The sequence below is a fragment of the Dromiciops gliroides genome, chromosome 4 (assembly GCF_019393635.1).
Source record: "Dromiciops gliroides isolate mDroGli1 chromosome 4, mDroGli1.pri, whole genome shotgun sequence".
NCBI classification, from domain to species: Eukaryota; Metazoa; Chordata; class Mammalia; order Microbiotheria; family Microbiotheriidae; genus Dromiciops; species Dromiciops gliroides.
In genome coordinates this window covers 425,159,030-425,179,426 of record NC_057864.1, presented here as the reverse complement: position 1 = coordinate 425,179,426, position 20,397 = coordinate 425,159,030, and the positions used below count along the sequence as shown (strand labels likewise).

At 38.3% G+C, this 20,397-nt stretch overlaps 1 protein-coding gene across 1 annotated transcript in view; it reads left to right on the top strand.

The window, feature by feature from the left end:
• DBT (dihydrolipoamide branched chain transacylase E2) overlaps window positions 1–13,183 on the top strand; it is a 51,893-nt gene extending 38,710 nt beyond the window's left edge. Inside the window, exons 7-11 of the mRNA XM_044002550.1 lie at window positions 252–418; window positions 1,465–1,542; window positions 6,405–6,596; window positions 8,923–8,994; window positions 10,848–13,183. Coding sequence (XP_043858485.1) covers window positions 252–418; window positions 1,465–1,542; window positions 6,405–6,596; window positions 8,923–8,994; window positions 10,848–11,015 — 677 coding nt within the window. The 3' untranslated portion in view covers window positions 11,016–13,183. The remainder of the gene's footprint in view (window positions 1–251; window positions 419–1,464; window positions 1,543–6,404; window positions 6,597–8,922; window positions 8,995–10,847) is intronic.
• Window positions 13,184–20,397: the final 7,214 nt, after the last annotated feature.

The following is a 20,397-nucleotide window of genomic DNA, read 5'->3' as shown; positions in this document are numbered from 1 at the left end:
GAGGCTTATCTGTTTAAATTCTCATCTTGAGCTATTGAATATTTCACCCTCAAGTAGCACCTAAAACAATGCCGAGTACCTTTGTATAAATTTTCTTTAGTTGTCCAAAATCAGTGGCTTCCAGGTTTTGTAAGGTAGATAGTTGTCATAAGAAAAAAAAGATTTCATTTTTGAAATGAAAATAAACACTATAAAAATGTAATGTTTTGATAAAGTAAGTTTCTAATAAATAGTTATTTAATTTTTTTCAGGCTTTGAGAAAGCTATGGTCAAGACTATGACTGTGGCCCTGAAGATTCCTCATTTTGGTTATTGTGATGAGGTTGACCTTACTCAGCTGGTTAAGCTTCGAGAAGAATTAAAGCCCATAGCTTTGGCCCGTGGAATTAAACTCTCTTTTATGCCTTTTTTCTTAAAGGTGAGAATTCATTCATAGTAGAGGCACCAACTGTAGAGCATTTGAATGTCAGTTTATCAAAAATGTAGTACATTGAATGTGGATTTCCCCATTAAATATTACTTTTCATTCAAACATACTATTTAAAATTTCTCATGAATTCCCCTTTTTCCTTGGTCCCCAGCAAGTGTCTCCTTGTTATCTTTTATTTAACTATTCTGAGTATAGTGTTGTCTGTGCCAGAGACTAAAATGGACATTTCCCTTTTTGCTCCCCTTTCCCCTTTCCCCTTTCCCCTTTTGTGTATATTATCCATAAGATCTACCTAAAGGGGACTGCCCCTTCAAAAGGCGGTTCAGTAGCATGCTCTCAACTCTCAAATGATTCAGCTAAAACTTCCGTTTCTTACCACAATACTGTATCAGTACATTTTACATGGTGTTTTTGTTTACTATTTTTTATCATTAGAATTCTTGTGAAGTTCCCTGGTATTTTTACTTTTTTATGTATTTTCATCGCAATTTTTGAGAAGCCTATCGAAGCAATTGTAGGTTTTGTAGGTTTTCCAATCCTGGAAAGGCTTTAATTCAGGTCCTAGTGACAGAATTTGTTTTCTGAAGCTCAGCCAAGATAAGTATAGAGAGGCTCACCACTGGGAAATCAATTCCGTGTTCATATCAATCCATGAAACTGAGTTGGGGCCTCAAATACCATCTCCCCTGAATCTCTGCTTTCAAAGAAGTGTTAGGTCCATAAAATTCTTAACGTTTTATTTATATGAAGGCATATATTCGTTTTTAGAAACTTGATGCCCTAGAGGTTCCCATAGTTCTCATCCTCAGAATCCCTTTGACATTCAAAAGCTGACTACCTTGACTTGGTTTCTTGAATGATTAGGGTTTTCTCATTCTCCAAGCTCAGAAGTTTACATTTGAGATCAGTGTCACTTATTGGTGGTGTTGGCTTGAAATTAGACCCAGGATTTGAAAAAGGGTATTTTTCCCCCTCTCCTTCTTCATAGCCAATTTAAATGACTAAAGGTGGCATTTTTTTCTTCTGTTTATCAGGCTGCATCTTTGGGATTATTGGAATTTCCTATCCTCAATGCTTCAGTGGATGAAAACTGCCAGAATATAACATATAAGGTTTGTTCAGTATTATTTAAAATAGTTCTTTAATAGCAAGTGGCTTAAATGTGTTTATATTTGAGAGATGCTGACAGTGTAGTACCTTTGATCAATGTTTTTAAGGAATGGAACAAAGAATTTGGGGAAAAAACTTGATCATATTTTTTGGAAATAGGGGTTTACTACTTTAAAGAACTTTTGCTTTTATCAATGCATAAGACAGATAAGTAATTTGAGGGAAAGGGGATAGACACTGAAGGAAAATTATTTAATTTGTAAAAGAAGCCTTCAAAAATCAATTTCCAAGAATTTGCAAAACCCATAGCTGTACCAAATCTGACGCTCTACTATAAAGTGGCAGTCATCAAAACTATTTTGTATTGGCTAAGAAATAGAGTGGAGGATCAATGGAATAGGCTAGGCACAGGAGACACAGTAGTAAATGACTTTAGTAATGTACTGTTTGATAAACCCAAAGACCCCAGCTTCTGGGATAGGAATTCAGTATTTGACAAAAAATGCTGGGAAAACTGGAAGAGAGTATGGCAGAAACTAGGCATAGACCAACATCTGACACCTTACACTAAAATAAGGTCAAAATGGGTACATGATTTAGACATAAAGGTGATACCATAGGTAAATCAGGAAAGGAAGGAATAGTCTACCTTTCAGATCTTTGGAAAGGAGAACAGTTTATGACCAAACAAGAGATAGAAAATATTATGAAATGCAAAATGGATGATTATGATTGCATTAAATTTAAAAGGTTTTGTACAAACAGAAGCAATGTATCCAAAATTAGAAGGGAGGCAGAAAGCTGGGAAACAATTTTTATGGCCAGTACTTCTGACAAAGGCCTCATTTCTAAAATATATAGGGAACGAAATCAAATTTAAAAGAATCCAAGTCATTCCCCAATTGAGAAATGGTCAAAGGATATGAACAGGCAGTTCTCTGATGAAGAAATCAAAGCTATCTGTTGCCATATGAAAAAATGCTCTAAATCACTATTGATTAGAGAGATGCAAATTAAAACAACTCTGAGGTACCACCTGACACCTATCAGATTGGCTAATATGACAAAAATGGAAAATAATAAATGTTGGAGAAGCTGTGGAAAAATTGGAACACTAATGCATTTTTGGTGGAGCTGTGAACTGCTCCAACCATTCTGGAGAGCAATTTGGAATTATGCCCAAAGGGCTAGAAAGCTGTGCATACCCTTTGACCCAGCAATACCACTTTTGGGTCTTTTTCCCAAAGAGATCATAAAAAAGGGAAAAGGACCCACATGTACAAAAATATTTATAGCTGCTCTTTTTGTGGTGGCAAGGAATTGGAAATTGAGGAGCTGTCCATCAATTGGGGAATGACTGAACAAGTTGTGGTATATGAATGTAATGGAATTTTATTGTGCTGTAAGAAACAATGAGCAGAAGGAGTTTAGAGAAACCTGGAAGGACTTGCATGAACTGATGCTGAGTGATATGAGCAGAACCAGAAGAACATTGTACACAGTATCATCAACATTATGTGTTGATCAACTGTGATAGACTAGATTCTTCTCACCAATACAACAGTACAAGAAAGTTCCAAGGGACTCATGATGGAAAAGGCTCTCCAAATTGAGAAAAAAAAAAGAACTATGGAATATAGATGCAGATTGAACCACACTATTTCTTTTGTTTTTAGTGCTGTTGTTTTTCTATTTTGAGGTTTTTCCCTTTTGCTCTGATTCTTTTCTTATAACATGACTAATGAAATCTTATAAAATCAAATGTTGAAAATTATCTCTACATGTAACTGGAAAATAATAAAATGCTTTTATTCAAAATTTTAAAAAAAGCAAAACCCCCAAAAAGTCTGCTTTAAAGAGCCAAGATACAGGTTGTGTTCCACTGAATAACTTGATTTTACTTCATCTCCCTTATGTAAGTGCTTTGTTGGATATGTAATAAAAGTGCTTTTTTTAAAAAAAAAATTACTTTCTAGTGTAAAAAATCAGTATTGAATTTATACACACATACATATACATATATGTGTGTATGTAAGTCCATTAAAACATTCCAAGGCATTGGTACAAAGAAGTTTGTAGGCAAAGCCAATTTTTGCTTATATGAAAAAACTAGCTGTTAAGATAATATGTCTGGTTTGGATTTTTTTTTAAATAGGAGACAACTTTTATTTCACCCCATAGAAAATGAAGGGGAAAAAACAACACAAAGGAATTCCAGTAACACAAATAGTCAAAATGGTTCCATTTCTCTCCCTAATGTGTTTTAACTTTTCCCCTTCTTCCACCTCTGGGGACAGTTCAGTCTTCCAGACTTTATGCCAATCATCTTTGTTTTGTACTCTGTGGAAGGAAAATTATTTTGGGTATGACAGGGGGGCAAACCCTCAATACTGTGATGTCTCTCTCTTTTATCTAGATTTCTATATTCCCCTGAGGGCCCAGTCTCTTCCCATCTTAGAAGGAAAAGGAACTTGAAGTTAGAGAGAGCAAACTGCTTCCCATTGAACTGCATCATCTAGAATACTCATAGTAATAGTGGAAGTCAAAATCCAGACCTTTTGCTCCTCCATATTGTGGCTTTATTATTCCCTTGTTGCTCCTCTAGCTTCAATGTTATCTATTTAATCCTCTACTTCCTATAGTAGGAAAGATCAGTTGTAGAACTGTTAAACTTGCAGTTGCTAGGGAGTTACCTCTGAAACAGGAAATCTCCATTATTCTTTAAAATAATATTTTATTTTTCCCCAATTACATATAAAAACAGTTTTTAACATCTGTTGGGTTTTCTTTAAGTTCCAAGTTCTATCCTTCCCTCCCTCCCTTTCCCTCTTCCTACTACAGTAAGCAATGTGATATAGGTTGTCCATGTGCAACCATGCAAAATATTTCCGTATTAGTCATTTTGTGGATGAAAATTGACCCCACCAAAAAGGGTGAAAATAATATGCTATGTTCAGTGTTCAGATGCCATTAGTTCTTTCTTTGGAGATAGATAGCATTTTTCATCTTTTGGGACTGTCTTGGATCATTGTATTGCTGAAAACAGCTAAGTCATTCACTGTTGTTCATGGTACAGTGTTGCTGTTGCTGTGTATGATGTTCTCCTGGTTCTGCTCACTTCACTCTGTATCAGTTCATATAAGTCTTTCCAAGTTTTTCTGAAATCAGCCTGCTCATCATTTCTCATGGTACCATGATATTCCATTACAACCATATACCACAATTTGTTAACCATTCCCCCGTTGATGGACTTCCCCTCAATTTCCAATTCTTTGCTACCACAAAAAAATTCTTAAAAACATTTTTTATTTTTTAGTGAGGCAATTGGGGTTAAGTGACTTGCCCAGGGTCGCACAGCTAGTAAGTGTCAAGTGTCTGAGGCCTGATTTGAACTCAGGTACTCCTGACTCCAGGGCCAGTGCTCTATCCACTGTGCCACCTAGCTGCCCCTCTTATGAACATTTTTGTGCAAATAGGTTCTTTTTTCTTTTTAAAAAAAATTCTCTTTGGGACACAGACCTAGTAGCGGTATTGTTGGATCAAAGGATTTGCACAGTTTTATTACCCTTTGGGCATAGTTCCAAATTGCTCTCCAAATGACTGGATCAATTCACAATTCTACCAACAGTGCATTAGTGTCCCAGTTTTCCCATATCCCCTCTAACATTTATCAGTTTCCTTTTCTGTCATATTAACCAATCTGATAGGTGTGAGGTAGCATTTAAGAGTTGTTTTAATTTGTATTTCTCTAATCAATATTCATTTAGAAGGGCAGCTAGGTGGCGCAGTGGATAGAGCACCGGCCCTGGAGTCAGGAGTACCTGAGTTCAAATCCGACCTCAGAACATTGATATTTATTAGCTGTGTGACCCTGGGCAAGTCACTTAACCCCAATTGCTTCACCAAAAAAAAAAATTCATTTAGAGCATTTTTATATGATTTATAGATAGTTTTGATTACTTCATCTGAAAGCTACCTGTTCATATCCCTTGACCATTTATCAATTTAGTAATAACTTGTATTATTACAAATTTGACTCATTTCTCTACATATTTGAGAAATGAGGCCCTTATCAGAGATACTTACTGTAAATCCTGACCCCAACCGCCAGTTTTCTGCTTTCCTTCTCATTTTGGTTGCATTCGTTTTGTTTATGCAAAAACTTTTAAACTTTATATAATTAAAATTGTCCATTTCATATTTTGTAATGTTTTCCATATCCTGTTTGGTCCTAAATTCTTCCCTTATCCATAGATTTGACAGGTAAACTATTACATGCTCTCCTAATTTGCTTATTGTGTCATCCTTTATGTCTAAATCATGCACCTATTTTAACCATATCTTGGTATACAGTGTGAGATGTTAAGTCTATTTCTAGTTTCTGTCATATTATTTTCTGGTTTTCCCAGCAGTTTCTGTCAAATAATGAATTTTTGTCCCCAAAACTTGGATTTGGGGTTTTATCAGACACTAAATTACTGTGGTCATTTAATGCAGTCTATTGTGTACCACTAATCCACCACTTTATTTCTTAGCCAGTATCAGATTGTTTTGATAATTACTGCTTTATCATACAGTTTGAGATCTAATATGTGGTTTGGATTTTGAAACTATCTCTAAGGCAAGTGATTTTGTTTCAGTGGCCTGGGAATTAGAATAGACTTAAAACTTTATTCTAAAATACAATTATTTGGGGTGAAGGTGAAAAAATAATGGGGTTTTTAATAAACAGAATTAGAGGGATTAGAGGGGGGAAAGGCAGCCCTCTTCTAGGGGAACACAGAGGTAAAGTCACTCTTTACCTAATTTGTTATTCATTTGTTAATTTGGTGAAAGAACTACGGTTGCCATTTTTATTTTATAGGCTTCTCATAATATTGGAATTGCTATGGATACTGAACAAGGACTTATTGTCCCCAATGTGAAAAATGTTCAACTCTGTAGTGTGTTTGAGATTGCCATTGAATTAAATCGTCTGCAGAAGCTGGGTTCTGCAAAACAGCTGGGAACTGCTGATATCACAGGAGGAACATTTACTCTGTCCAACATTGGATCAGTGAGTACTGTAATAATTAAAATATTCACATTCATAAACTGTCACAAAACTTTGGAATTGAACAGAACCAGGAATAATTGCTGGAAAGCATTACTTTATAGCCATATCAAATTTGCCTCTTGCCAACTTTAACCTATTTCTCCTCGTAATCTCTGAGCCAAGTAGAACAAGTCTCATCCTTCATATGACAAACAACCTTTCAAATACTTGAATTCAGCTATCATTTCTGTCCAAGTCGTCTTCACACTAAACATCCCCAATTTCTTCAGCTAGTCCTCATATGGCTTGAACTTGAGATGAATGAAAAGCCCAAGATAGACAGTTTCTGGGTAATTGATAATCAGTTTATTAATTAGGCTACCAAATAATAAACTGAAGATCAGTGGTCTCTCTGCACCAAAGCCAAACCATGGAGATCATGGAATGCTTAAATTCTTTTGGAAAAGCAGGTGCACCTGATTGGGGAGAGATCAACTCAATTTGGTAAACAGTCAGTGATGGGGCTGACTTTCTTTTTTTGTTTTGTTTTGATTTTTGGTTTTTTTGGCGGGGCAATGGGGGTTAAGTGACTTGCCCAGGGTCACACAGCTAGTGTCAAGTGTCTGAGGCCAGATTTGAACTCAGGTACTCCTGAATACAGGGCCGGTGCTTTATCCACTGCGCCACCTAGCTGCCCCCATGTTTGTTTGGTTTTTGTTTTTGTTTTTTGGGGCTGACTTTCAAACGAGGAGGTGGGCTGAAAGCCTGCATCTCCTCCTGCTGCTTGATAATGAGTCTCAGCTTTCTCCAGCGATCTAGACCCTAGCTTCTTAAGGAATTGCTTTCTTCAATCAATCTTTGTGCTTCCTTTTCCAAGCTGTTGATTCTTTTTTTTTCATAATTTTCTTGTGTTGCTTTCATTTCTCTCAATTTATTTTTTAAATGCTTTTGGGGCTCTTCCAAGAAGGCTTTTTGGTCTTGAGACCAATTCATCTTCCTCTGGAAGCTTCACATATAGGCAATTTTAGAGTATTATCCTCATCTGAGTTTGTGTTTAGCTCTTCCCTATCGACATAGAAGCCCTCAATGGTAAGAGCCCTCTTCTGTTTCCTACTCATATTGTAGCTTTTTTTTTTAAAGTTGAGGTCTGCTCCTGGGGCACAAGGGTCACTGTTTCAAGCTTCTTGTGCTGGGGGATAGGGGCTGTGTCACTTGTTTTCTACTCTGAGGCCTCTATGGCTTGTGGATTTCTCACCGCCCTGGACTTGCTCCCTGCACTTGCTCCAGACGCTGGGATGGCCGGGCCCACTCATGCCTGTCCCATGGGTGGCCCTCCAGCTAGCAGCCTGCCCTCTCAGCTGGTGCTGGTGGATCTCACAACTGGCCAGCTGTGCCACCAGCTTGCTGAGACAGGATCAAAGAGCCTCAGTTGCTGTGCTGTGGCCAAGAGCTTCCTGCTGTGCTATGCTCTGTGCTATGCTCCCCTTTTGCCAAGTGAGATTGACCTTTGCTGAAGTCTTCTAAATCATCCCAAGTTGGAAGATTGTGTCTCTCTGTCTTTTTGTAGGTTTTGTAGTTTCAGAATCTGTTTAGAGGCTTGATTTAATGTTCTTTTTGAGGGAACCACAGGAGAGCTCAGTCAATTTGCTGGCTTCTCTCTGCCATTTTTGGCTCTGCCTCAACCCTAGCTTCTTAAGCTAGGTCTTAGGGTCTCCCTCCCATAGGGTTGCAAAACTGAAGGTGGGGGTCACAAAAATTTGGCCACAGTAAAAGGTTATGTATACCTATTTTATATGTCTGTATACCCAGGATTGCATAAAAATTTCTCAGGCAAAAAGGGTTCGAGAATGGAAAAAGTTTAAGAAGCCCTAGTCTAAACAAAGCGGGCCATCTCCACCTAGACCACTTAAGTTGAAAGGGGGGAAGGACAGTGTTCTAGGGCATGAGCCTAATGCTTTTTAGGTGTGGAATTCACCTAGATTAAATTTTCTTTACACTTTAATCATAAATAAACTCTCCCAGTTGGGCGAGGACCTGCCCAAAATTGAGGGGAACGGTCCTGGAAGGTTAGGCCAATCTTGTCTTTGGCCTTGTCCTTCAGAGACTGGGAGAGCTACAAGTGCCTGAATGAGGAAGTAAAAAGGGAAGAAACCCTGGATCCTGGTATTAATAATTGGTTATTAATAAAATAGAAAATAATGTCTTCTCTCAAACTCAAGTCCCTTCAAAGATTAATATGGGACTTATGTATCATATCTAAAAATATAAAGTTATAAATGCAAAAACTGCTAACATTCTTAAGAGTGTTTTTTCTAAAACCCAGTTTCTCTACTCTTCTCTTTTTTAGATTGGTGGTACCTATGCCAAACCAGTGATATTGCCACCCGAAGTAGCAATTGGAGCTCTTGGAGCCATAAAGGTATAAATAGATAAGTAACTGGAAAATGTCACCACTAATTGAATTTAATCCTTTTGTTAGTGGGAGAAGCAAAGTCACTCTTTGTGATGTTTGTCTTCACTTTGTAGATTTGGGTTTCTGAAAGTAGCCCATTATAGTAACTATTTCTATCTGCCTAGATGCTAAAGCTGCAATTTAGCTCCCTGCCACTAGAATAACATGATACTCTAGGTTACCAAGTCAATCAGTAAACATTTATTAAGTACCTACTGTGTTCCAGGTACTGTGCCAAGTGCTGGAATACAAAAAGAGGCAAAAGACATTACCTGCCCCCAAAGAGCTTAAAATCTAATGGGGGAGAATGCACATTGTATGCAAACAAATATACACAAGACAAGCGATGTACAGGATAAATAGGAGATAATTAACAGAGGAAAGGTGTGGGAATTAAGAGGAGTTAAGGAAGGCTTCCTGTAGAAGGGGGGCTTTAGTTGGAACTTAAAGGAAGGCAGGGAGGTTAGTAGTCAGAGCATTCTCTGCACGGGGACTGGCTGAGAAAATACCAGGAGCAGAGAGACGAAGTGCCTTGTCCATGCAACAGCCAGGAGGGGGCTATATTATAAAGAACTTTTAATGTCCAACAGATTATTCTGTATTGCTTCTGGAGGCAGTAAGAAGCCTTTGGAATTTATTGAGTAGGGGGTGACAGGATCAGACTTGCACTTTAGGAAAATCACTTAGTGACTTTAGTGGAGGATGAACTGGAGTGGGGAAAGACTTGCGGCAGGTAGCCCCACCAGCAGGCTATTGCAGTAGTCCAGTCTTGAGGTTGTTGAGGAGTATTCAAGAGATATTGCAAAGGTGAAATCAACTGCCTTTGGCAACAGCTTGGATATTGTGGGGTATGGGAGTAAGAGATAGTGAAAAGCCCAGAATGACTCCTAAGGGGTGAGACTGAGAGACTGGGAGGATTGTGTTGCTCTCTATAGTAATAGGGAAGAGAAGAGAAGAGGGAAGGGTTTAAGGGGAAAGCTAATGAGTTCCATTTTTGTTGTGTTGAGTTTCAGGTGACTACTGGACATACAGTTTGAGATGTTGAAAAGGAAAAGATTCTAGATTGGAGGTCAGCAAAAAGTTTGAGGCAGGATAGGTAGATTTGAGAATCATCATCCTAGAAATGGTCATTTAATCCATGGGAGTTGATGAGAGTTTTCTTTTCCCATTTCCTAATTCTCCTATCTCAGTTTTTTTTTTGTTTATAATTATATAATAAATTTTAAAACAGAGGCCAAATCCCGCCTAGAGCAAGGATTATTAATTAACCTGGATCTGTAAACTTGTTTCTTTACTATTTTGATAACTTTGTCTTTTTTTTTATCTTTGTATTCTCAGCATTTAGCATGATGCTTAATAAATATTTATTGACTATTAACTATAACTGTATTTTAATATAATTGGTTTCTTTTGTAATCCTGTGTATTCTCTTTTATGCAACTAAAAATAGTATTTTAAGAAGAGGTCTGTAGGCCCCACCAGACTTCCAGAGAGGTCCATAACACAAAAAAGGCTAAGAACCCCTTGTTAGAGAATTGCATATATCCCCAGAAGAATAATATAATTAGAAAAACTCCATTGAGAACAGGAAAGATTGACACACTCTTAATTTAAAAACCACACTTGTTAGACTATGAAATAGAAATTACTAGAATGATACATATAGATAGGAATAGTTTGTTTTCCAACATAAGTTAATATGGCCTCTCATCTGTTAGACATCACTAATGCTATTAGAGAAGAGACATAGAAAGCCCTTACAACCACTACTTTGCATAGTTTGGAATTTGAGTGAAAATTTCCCCCCTTTTTATTTCTAGGCTGTGCCTCGGTTTAATGAGAAAGGTGAAGTAATCAAAGCACAGATAATGAATGTGAGCTGGTCTGCTGATCATAGAATTATTGATGGTGCTACAATGGCCCGCTTCTCTAATTTATGGAAATCCTACTTGGAAAATCCAGCTTCCATGCTGCTAGAACTGAAATAAACATTGATTTGAAACATCCATGAACTTTTTGGGCATTGGACGAATGTATAAAACCCAGCTACACTTGTTCTTTATTGAAGTTTGTATTATGTGAATGATTATATTACGTGACCAAGATCTCACAATAAATGCCAATCTCTCTTACCATGTTGCACATTTAAATTTAAGTGGACAGCTTTATTGTAACTTTCTTAAGGTTGTCAAATTTTATAAGACAAGAGTGTGACATGTAACATCCTAATGTAGTGCTGAGATCTTAAATGTAAGGGATGCTGGCAGCAAAGAAGACTGGCATTACCAAAAACTAATATCTCTATACACTATCTCAGTATGATATTTTTAACTGTCTCTTAAGGGTTGGGAAAAGGAATTTATATACAATAATGTTTTATTGCCTAATATTAATTATACAAATTCTTAAATAAAGTGCACTTATGTTTATCTTTAAAGATGTTCAGTAGACTTTTATTACTCAGTAATGTTATTTTGATTCCTGTAAATGTCTCATCCCTTATATCTTAAAAGGGGGAAAACTGAGATGATCTTAAAGAAATGCTGAAATTATATTATGTAACTAATTCCCTGCTATCTGCCTTCCCTAATTCTACATGTATGATACTGGAGAAGGTCACACAACTACACTTAACTGAGTCCACTGCAAATTTATTAACCTAATCTCAGCTGAGCAATCACTATTGCACAGCAACCTATTTATTCTTCCCTAATTAACTATCCTGCTCCCCAGAGTAGTTTTCCCAAACCTTTCCTTCTCTCCTAAAACTCTTGTTACCACCCTCTCTGCTTTCCTTGACTCTTGCCTTACTAGGAAAATAGAGGCATCTGCCGTGAGCTTCCTCTTCTCCCCCTTTCATACACTTAGGATTCTAGAAAAACTGGCCCACCAGCTGATCTGAGCTCCACATTCCACCATTTGTCAAGTCTTTTTAGGCTGTCCTATATGCCTGCAATGCCCTCCCTCCTCAACTCTACCTCTTAGAGGCCATAACTCCCATCAAGACTGAACTATGGTGCTCTTTCCCTCCTCATATTATTTTGTATTTTTTGTATACCAATTGTATCCACCAGTAGGATGTAAGCTCCTTCAATATAGGAACTGCTTCCTGGTTTTTGTCCTTTTTTGTCTTGGTGTTCCCAATTCCTAGCCCAGTAGCTTGCATATGATACAAGTTTGCACTTGATAAATGTTGAATTACCAGTAAGTTCTTTAAGGATAACTATCTTATTCGGTTTTCTAATGTTCTTGATCCTTATAAAACTGTAATTTGGAATTCTTTAACAATCATCTCAATGTTGCTAATGTATGGGCCAAATCCAGTAATTTAAAGGAATACATTTTGAGAAATTTGATCATTTCTTGTATAGGAAAATCCTGTATCTCTTTACCTGTAGCATCTTCTGCCCTTTCCCTCTATTAGGGATTTTACAGCCTTCTTTATTGCCCTCAGCTGAACCAAAGACAGTGTGATCATGTAAAGTCAGTGGCTAAGCCTTTATTACTAAGCACTGGTAATAAGAATTTATTTTTTCTTGTTCTTAGGAGGAAACTAAGTAATAGGGGAAAAGCAAACCAAGGACAATTAGAGTGGAAAGAGAACAAGTAGAATAGGCTACCTTGGCTGGGGAATTCCTTGTCCCTATGGGTGTTCAAGTAGACATGTAGATGACCAACTTGTGAAGGATTTTGTAGAGAGGGTTCATGTACCCTTGGCCTAGGTAACTTATAAGATCTTTTCCAACTCTGAAAGTCTATGATTTTAGAATAAAAATAAATAATGATTGAGCAATCTAATAGATTCCCTCAGTAGCATTAAAGGGAGCATATGCCAATAGTGACTTACATTCAGAAATACATATTTGTTTTAATGCTGCGCAATTGAACATCAAGTGCCAAATATATTGATTCAAGGTTTGTGATATAAAAACAAAGGCTTCATGTTCTTATAAATTAAAATTTTGATTTATAGTTAAAATTAAGATTTTAAACCACTTAAAGAGAATCTGAGCATGTGAGGGAGAGTAGACTTTCAAATGTATACAAATAGAATAGTTGTGCACTTAATTCATTATTTAAAAGGATATTGTATTGTATTAATTGACTTAAAAGAAAAATTCATGTATCTTTTGGAATGGGATTTTTCAATAAAATTTTCAATGATCTTAATACTTTCAGTCTTCAGCAGTCTGTGATCGAAAAGGTCTTTAAATGGTTCTGGGCCCAAGAGAATCCACTAAACTTACAGAAAATTGTGGGAGAGGGGACAGAGCCAAGAAGGCAAGAATAGCATGAAATACAGCAATTCTCTCCCCCGCAAACCAAAAACAAAAATGCCAAACTGCTCTAGAAAATGCACCAGATCAAATCCCAGAAAAAGTCATAGTGATTCATTTTTCTAGCCCAAATCAGCATAGAGAGACAGAGACTGGCCTGTGGACACTGGGGACTGGGTCTGATTAAGAGTATCCCGCTCCTGTTACAGGACTCCAGGACTGAAACAAACTATAAAAAAGTCCCAGAGCCATACCAGGGTACGATATTGTACAGGTTACAGGAACAAGTGCCAGTTGGCAGCTTGGTTGCTCACTACCCAACAAGATGATAAGACTAGACGTTTTCTCTGATCTCCTTGAGGTCTCAAATGTCTCCAAAATAGAAATGATGTGCCAAAGGTGATAATAGCTAACATTTGCTAGGTGCTTCACAACTATTATCTCATCTAGTCCTCACAACATCCCTGGGAGGTAGGTTACAGATGAGGAAATAAAGGTAAATAGAGGTTAAGCGACTTACCCAGGCTCACAGAGCTAGTGAGTGTCTGAAGGCAGGTTTGAACTCAGGTCTTCTGACTCAAGACCAGAAGGCTGTAAGAGGTATGGCAGCATTGCAGGGGCAGAAGCCTTCTGGGCCTCCAACAGCCAGCCAGCACCATAACTAAAGTAGTGCTCCTGGGCAGAAGCTTGCTCGGGGGTGGGAGGGTGATGAGGAGGGAGGTATCGGTCTGTGCTGCAAAAGATCTATACAGGAGGACCAGGAACAAAGAAAAAGGGGCAGGGCAATGTATGAGCTTGAAATCTATACCCCCATATCCCATCCTCCCCCAGAGCTTCAGAGACACAAACTACAGAAACCAACCCCATGGTACAGCTGATGCCAAGCTAAAGAACTGAGTACAGAGGGCATGGGTCAGGATGCTGGAATAAGTCATTGTGTGTATGTGTGTGTGTGTATGTGTGTGTGGAGGGAGGAAGAATGTATGCACCCCACTAAGCCTGAGCTTCTCCAGCCAGTTCTGTGCTTCCAAAAGTCATTTGAGGCAGACCCAAATTGGTGAATAGTGAATTATCCACCATGGGAGGAGAGTGAGACATTTGAATTCCAGCCCCTACAGAAATCAAAATCATAGTGGAGGCAGACAGTGAACAACAATGAGAAAGTAAAGGGGGAAAGCTGAAATTACCAAAGATCTCGAGAAGAAAACTCAAAGACTTTGAACTTATAAAGCAGATAAATCAACAGAGAAAAAATTAGCAGCAGAAAGAAATGTGGTCTCCAAATCTAGTAAAATCCAGGTATACATGAATAAATACTGCAAAACAAAGGAAAATGATCCAACACTTGATGAGAAAGAGGACCCTATGGAATTTGAGGAGAACATGAAACCATAACATACTGCTCCTGAAGGGTTGAAAAAAGAAATTAAAATTATGAGAGCAGAATTTTATGGCCTGCACATCAAAAATAATGGACAGAAAAAAAACAACCACCCTGGAATCTACAATGTCAAGTCTGTAGAGAGAACAGTAGATTGGGAATGCAAATACACAGAAGTAAAGGACACTGTAGAAGAGAAACCAAAAAAAAAAAATATATATATATATATATATAAAACAGGGCAGCTAAGTGGCACAGTGGATAAAGCACTGGCCCTGGACTCAGGAGGACCTGAGTTCAAATCTGGCCTCAGACACTTGACACTTACTAGCTGTGTGACCCTGGGCAAGTCACTTAACCCTCACTGCCCTGCAAAAAAGAAAAAAAGAAAAGAAATCAATTCAGGCTATTCATTGGAAGGTCAAATACTGAAGATGTAGCTTAAATATTCTGGCCACATAATGAGAATACAAGATTCATTGAAAAAGAGCCTGATGTTGGGAAAGATTGAAGGCAAAAGGAAAAGGGAATGCAGAGGATGAGATGGATAGTGTCATGGAAACAATGAATATGAACTTGGATAGACTTTAAGAGATAGTGTAGGATATAGGGGCCTGGCATGCTGTGGTCCACAGGGTCACAAAGAGTTGGACATGACTGAACAACGATAACAGGGTGGAAGGGAGTAAAGTGTAGGAAGATGGGAAAGGTAAGGAGGGGGGGTCAGATTATGTAGGACTTTAAAAGTCAATGAAGGGAGGGGCAGCTACGTGGTTCGGTGATAGAGTACAACCCTGGAGTCAGGCGGACCTGAGTTCAAATTCGGCCTCAGACACTTGACACTTACTGTGTGACCCTTGGCAAGTCACTTAACCCTTATTGCCCCACAAAAAAAAAGAAAGAAAAAAAAAGAATGAAATTCTGATGATACCAAGAGAAATAGTTCCAATAAGGAAAAAAAGTGGTTTTCTAAAGAGGCTGATACCAGTACAGAAGGAGAATGTCAACTAGCATTAAAAAAAAAAAGATATGCTGGAGATGGAAACAGACAAGTATTGGAGGACAAATACAAAAGTGTAGCATGATGCTGTAAAAATAGAACGAAAGAGCTCAAAATGTCCAAGGTTTTTCAAGAACGTTAAAGGCAATGAAAAGAATGTGGCAAGTCTTTTTTGTTTTGGGGCTACATTGGGGAAAAGAGGTGGATTTTATTTTCTTCTTTCAGCCCAGCCACAGGACTGAAGAAGGGCAAATTTCCCAATTTAAAAAAAAAAAAAAAGGGAATCTGCAAAAGGGTTAAGGTCTGCTGTTCATCCCCACCTCCCCCCAGGTGTTCTCAGTGGGGAGGGAATGTGGAAGGGAGAGAATGCAGACTAGAAAATAAAATTGAATAATAAAAAAAAAAGAGGACTGCATTTCAAATTGGAGGAAATAATAATAAAGAAAGCTGCTCAATTGCTATCTTGTTTGTTAGTTGTTTTTTTGTCAGCAAGAGAATGAGCATTTGACTGGAAAGAACAAAACAATAATGATCAATAAGGAGTGGATATCCAAAAGGAATAAAAAGATACAAAGGAAGCACCTAGCTGCTTTTGATGGGTTTAATCAAACTTAATCAAATTAGAACTACATTTATAAGTATGGGAAATACCAGGCAGATGTAATTCTGAGCCACTGAGTAATGTTCGTGTTTGGGACAAACTGCCTCAATTTACCCAAATAACTCGAGACCAACAAGTCAAGCAGAGACAGATTTATTACATCCTCATGAGGACGGGCAAAACCCAATTACACATTGCAGTCTTGCAAAGATAGGCCCAATCCTCTAGGTTTTTATAGTAATCTTGAAAAGGACTGTCCCCACGTACACCTAGGGTGGATGAGCTCACAATCTAACATCCAATCCTGTCTCACCCAAGATGCATACCCAGCTAGTGATCTGTGTATGGAGACATGTCCAAGAACAAAGGGGAGAAGGGGAAGGGGTACAAGTCTGAGGAATGTCAAAGAAAGAGGGAGGCAGAAATCACTCCCTTTTCTGACTACAATTAATCCATGACAGGGACTGGGGTTTTGACATATGAGAGGGGAGTTTTTTATTACAGGCCATAAACTAAGGTGTAGCTGGCATGTGGGAACTAAGCAGAAGTAAAGTAAATAGTGTTAATTGGTAGAACTGTGACAAGTAATAAAACTTACTGGGGGACTGAATATCTCCCAGACCCCATCCCCAATGTTTACAGAACTGTCCCAAGTCCATTATCTCAACAATAAAACTTAAAGGAGACAGTGAGAATTTGACAAGCAATTAACTTTTAGGCAGAGCGAGAGGCTAGCCAATTGGGAAGGGTGGGGGGGCTGGGTATCTTTCATACTCCATCCTCAGAGTTTAATCTGACTCAAATCCATAATTGTCCCATACAGTTCGGAAGTGTGGAAACAGGAGAGGTGCCACAGGATTGAAAAGGGCAAATGTCCCAATTTTCAAAGTAGGGAAAAGAAAGAAATCCACAAACTATAGGCCAGTGAGTTTGGCTTCAATTGCCAGAAAAATTTCAACATGTCTTATTAAAGGTGTGGTTAATGAGTGTATAGAAAACGAAGTGGTGATCACAAAGGAAGAGTCAGCATGGTCGCTTCATCTGAAACAAATCTTGACTAATCTTATTTCTGGTAGGTCAAGGAAATGCTGTAGATAGATAGAAATAAAACATTTATTAAGTGGTTACTCTGTGCCAGGCACTGTGCTAAGCACTAGGGATACAAATACTGGCCAAAAGGACTGACCCTGGGCAGCTAGGTGGCGCAGTGGATAGAGCACCGGCCCTGGATTCAGGAGGACCTGAGTTCAAATCTGGCCTCAGACACTTGACACTTACTAGCTATGTGGCCCTGGGCAAGTCACTTAACCCCAATTGCCTCACTGGGAAAAAAAAAAGGGACTGACCCTACACTCAAGGAATTTATATTCCAATGGGGGAAGAAGATATATAATAGGGAGAGCTGGAAAGGGGGGCAGAGAAGGAGAAACATGGGAAGAGGAAAGATACCTGCTTGGAGGCAATGGATTAGGCAAGGAAGAGGTGGAATTCCAGGTCTGAGTGAGGTGAAACATGACCAGTACCCTTCCTAAAATGGTGGTCATGGGGAGGAAGTCATCAATGAAGAAAAGAGGACCTCAGGACACTGGTTCCTTGGGTAACAAGGAAGTAGGAAAGGCAGAGGGAGATTGAGAGCCAAAGTGTAAGAGTATATTTAGACTTCAGGGGCAGCTAGGTGGCACAGTGGATAGAGCACTGGCCCTGGAGTCAGGAGGACCTGAGTTCAAATCCGGCCTCAGACACTTAACACTTACTAACTGTGTGACCCTGGGCAAGTCACTTAACCCCAACTGCCTCATGCAAAAAAATTAAAATAAAAGCAATAAGCTCCTTAAGAGTATATTTAGACTTCAACAAAATATATAACAAGCCTTAAATCCTGTGTTTGTAACTGGGGGCACATTAGAAAATGTGCACACCTTTAGAGCAAAACATGTCTTGCCTTTCTGTGTATCTTCTCAGCTCATAGCACAGAATTTACCTCATAGTATTTAATAAATGCTTATTCATTCATCCATCAATTCATTCAATTATCTCAGAAACAATTTTCAAAGAGCCCAAATTGTCAGGCACAGCTGGTTACTAAAGTATTTAAAATGTTCTTTTTTCTAACGGGTTCTTATTTAAGAAGGTGGATTATGGATGGAATGGAATGAGAAGAGAATGGAATGATATAGCCTAGACATTCCTACTTCTGTTTCCTGCCTTCCAATTCCTGTCCAAATCTCCTTTCACTGCCAAGAGCAATATTTCTGAATATACAAATTTAGTAACATTAAACAACTGCTTTCATAGTGCTGGCAATTGCCTGGAGATACTAGGGATAGGCATTGGGGCTGCAATTTCATTGTTATCGACCAGAAATTCTTTTGTTGTCTGGACCATTTTATACTCTTAAAAATGATTAAGGACACCAAAGAAGTTTTGTTAAATGTGAGTTATATCTATTGATATTGACTATATTAGAAATTAAAACTGTTACAATAAAAATATTTAACTCATTTTAAAACAATACTAATTTCATTGTACAGGGTAGTCCAAAAGTCATGAATATTTGATAGCTTTTTAATTTTTTGTTTTTAATTTATAATACCATAGCATCATACATAGTATATATAGAAAATGAACTCACATGATGTGTGAAAAATCAAATTCTGTAAATGGCAAACAATAAAGAAAAAATAATTTTCAAAAAGTTATTAAAACATCAGATCCCTTTGTAACTTTTGGCCCACCCTGTATAAATAACATTTTAAAGGCAATCTTTTTTTTGTTTTGTTTTTGTTTTGCAGGGCAATGAGGGTTAAGTGACTTGCCCAGGGTCACACAGCTAGTTAAGTGTCAAGGCTGGATTTTAATTCAGGTCCTCCTGAATCCAGGACTGATGCTCTATCCACTGCGCCACCTAGCTGCCCCATAAATAACGTTTTATAAAAAATAAATAAATATATAAAAATAACTCTTTTCCAAAACAACAAAAAATTAGAAGAATGGCATGGCGTTACCTATTTTTTGCAAGTCTCTTTAATATCTGGCTTAATCAAAACTGGATTTCATATCTCCTTCTGCATCCAATCTGTTGGAACATGTTATTTTGTGAACTGCTATCAGAGACAACTTCAGAATGAGGAAACTTCCTCTAGCAATGTAGTTGTGAGGGTTGGCAACTACTCTTCTACCTGTAGTCTTAGAGAGTTGCCTAGCCTACTGACTTCCCCATGATCAAACTGTCAGTTTGTGTCAAAAAAACAATTGGAACCCTAATTATCCTGGCTTCAAGGTTGGTTCTCTATGAGACGCAGGAACCGACGGGCAACAGAGAGCGCAGTTTTCCGATGTCCTCTTTGCGGCAGGAGGTGCGGCTCCCGTATAGGACTGCACAGCCACACTGTGGCCCCTGGCTCTTCAAGGCGCTGATCCATGGTCCTCCGCGGCTGGTGGAAGCCTGCTATGTCATGCTGTTCTAGTGGTAAAATTACTCTAAGCTTATTTTGAGATCTTACTGGTGATATCACTCCTATCAATAGTGGTTAGGGGATTAAAGTTTGGAGACCTGACACCCGTGGGGGTCTGTTTTATGATAACAGTCTCCATTTTTCTTTTGAAAAAAAAAATCATTGAGAAATGGCTGGCATAGTAGATGGAGGGCTGGTCTTAGAGTCAGAAATACTTGATTTCAAATCTAGCCTCTGATTTGTACTAGCAGTGACAGGATCGGCAAAATGTTTAACCTCTTTTTTCCTCAGGCAATTCACTGAAGTTTGTCATGAGTAAAATTTAAGAAAGATAGACTGAGCCACATTCTCTCCAAGCAAGATAACATTTTATTACAGGAGTGCTACCTACCAATAGAATGGGTCAATAGCTGTGTCAGTGGGTAAAAGCACTGGCCCTGGATTCAGGAGGACCTGAGTTCAAATCCAGCCTCAAACGCTTGACACTTGCTAGCTGTGTGACCCTGGGCAAGTCACTTAAATCTCATTGTCCTGCCAAAAAAAAAAAAAAAAAGCTTGTGTCAGTTTAGCCTAAGATCCCAGGATGAGGACTTAATTTCTTTTTATAAGATTAGAAAGAAAAAAACACAGAACAGAGTAGGTAGGGAATTAATATA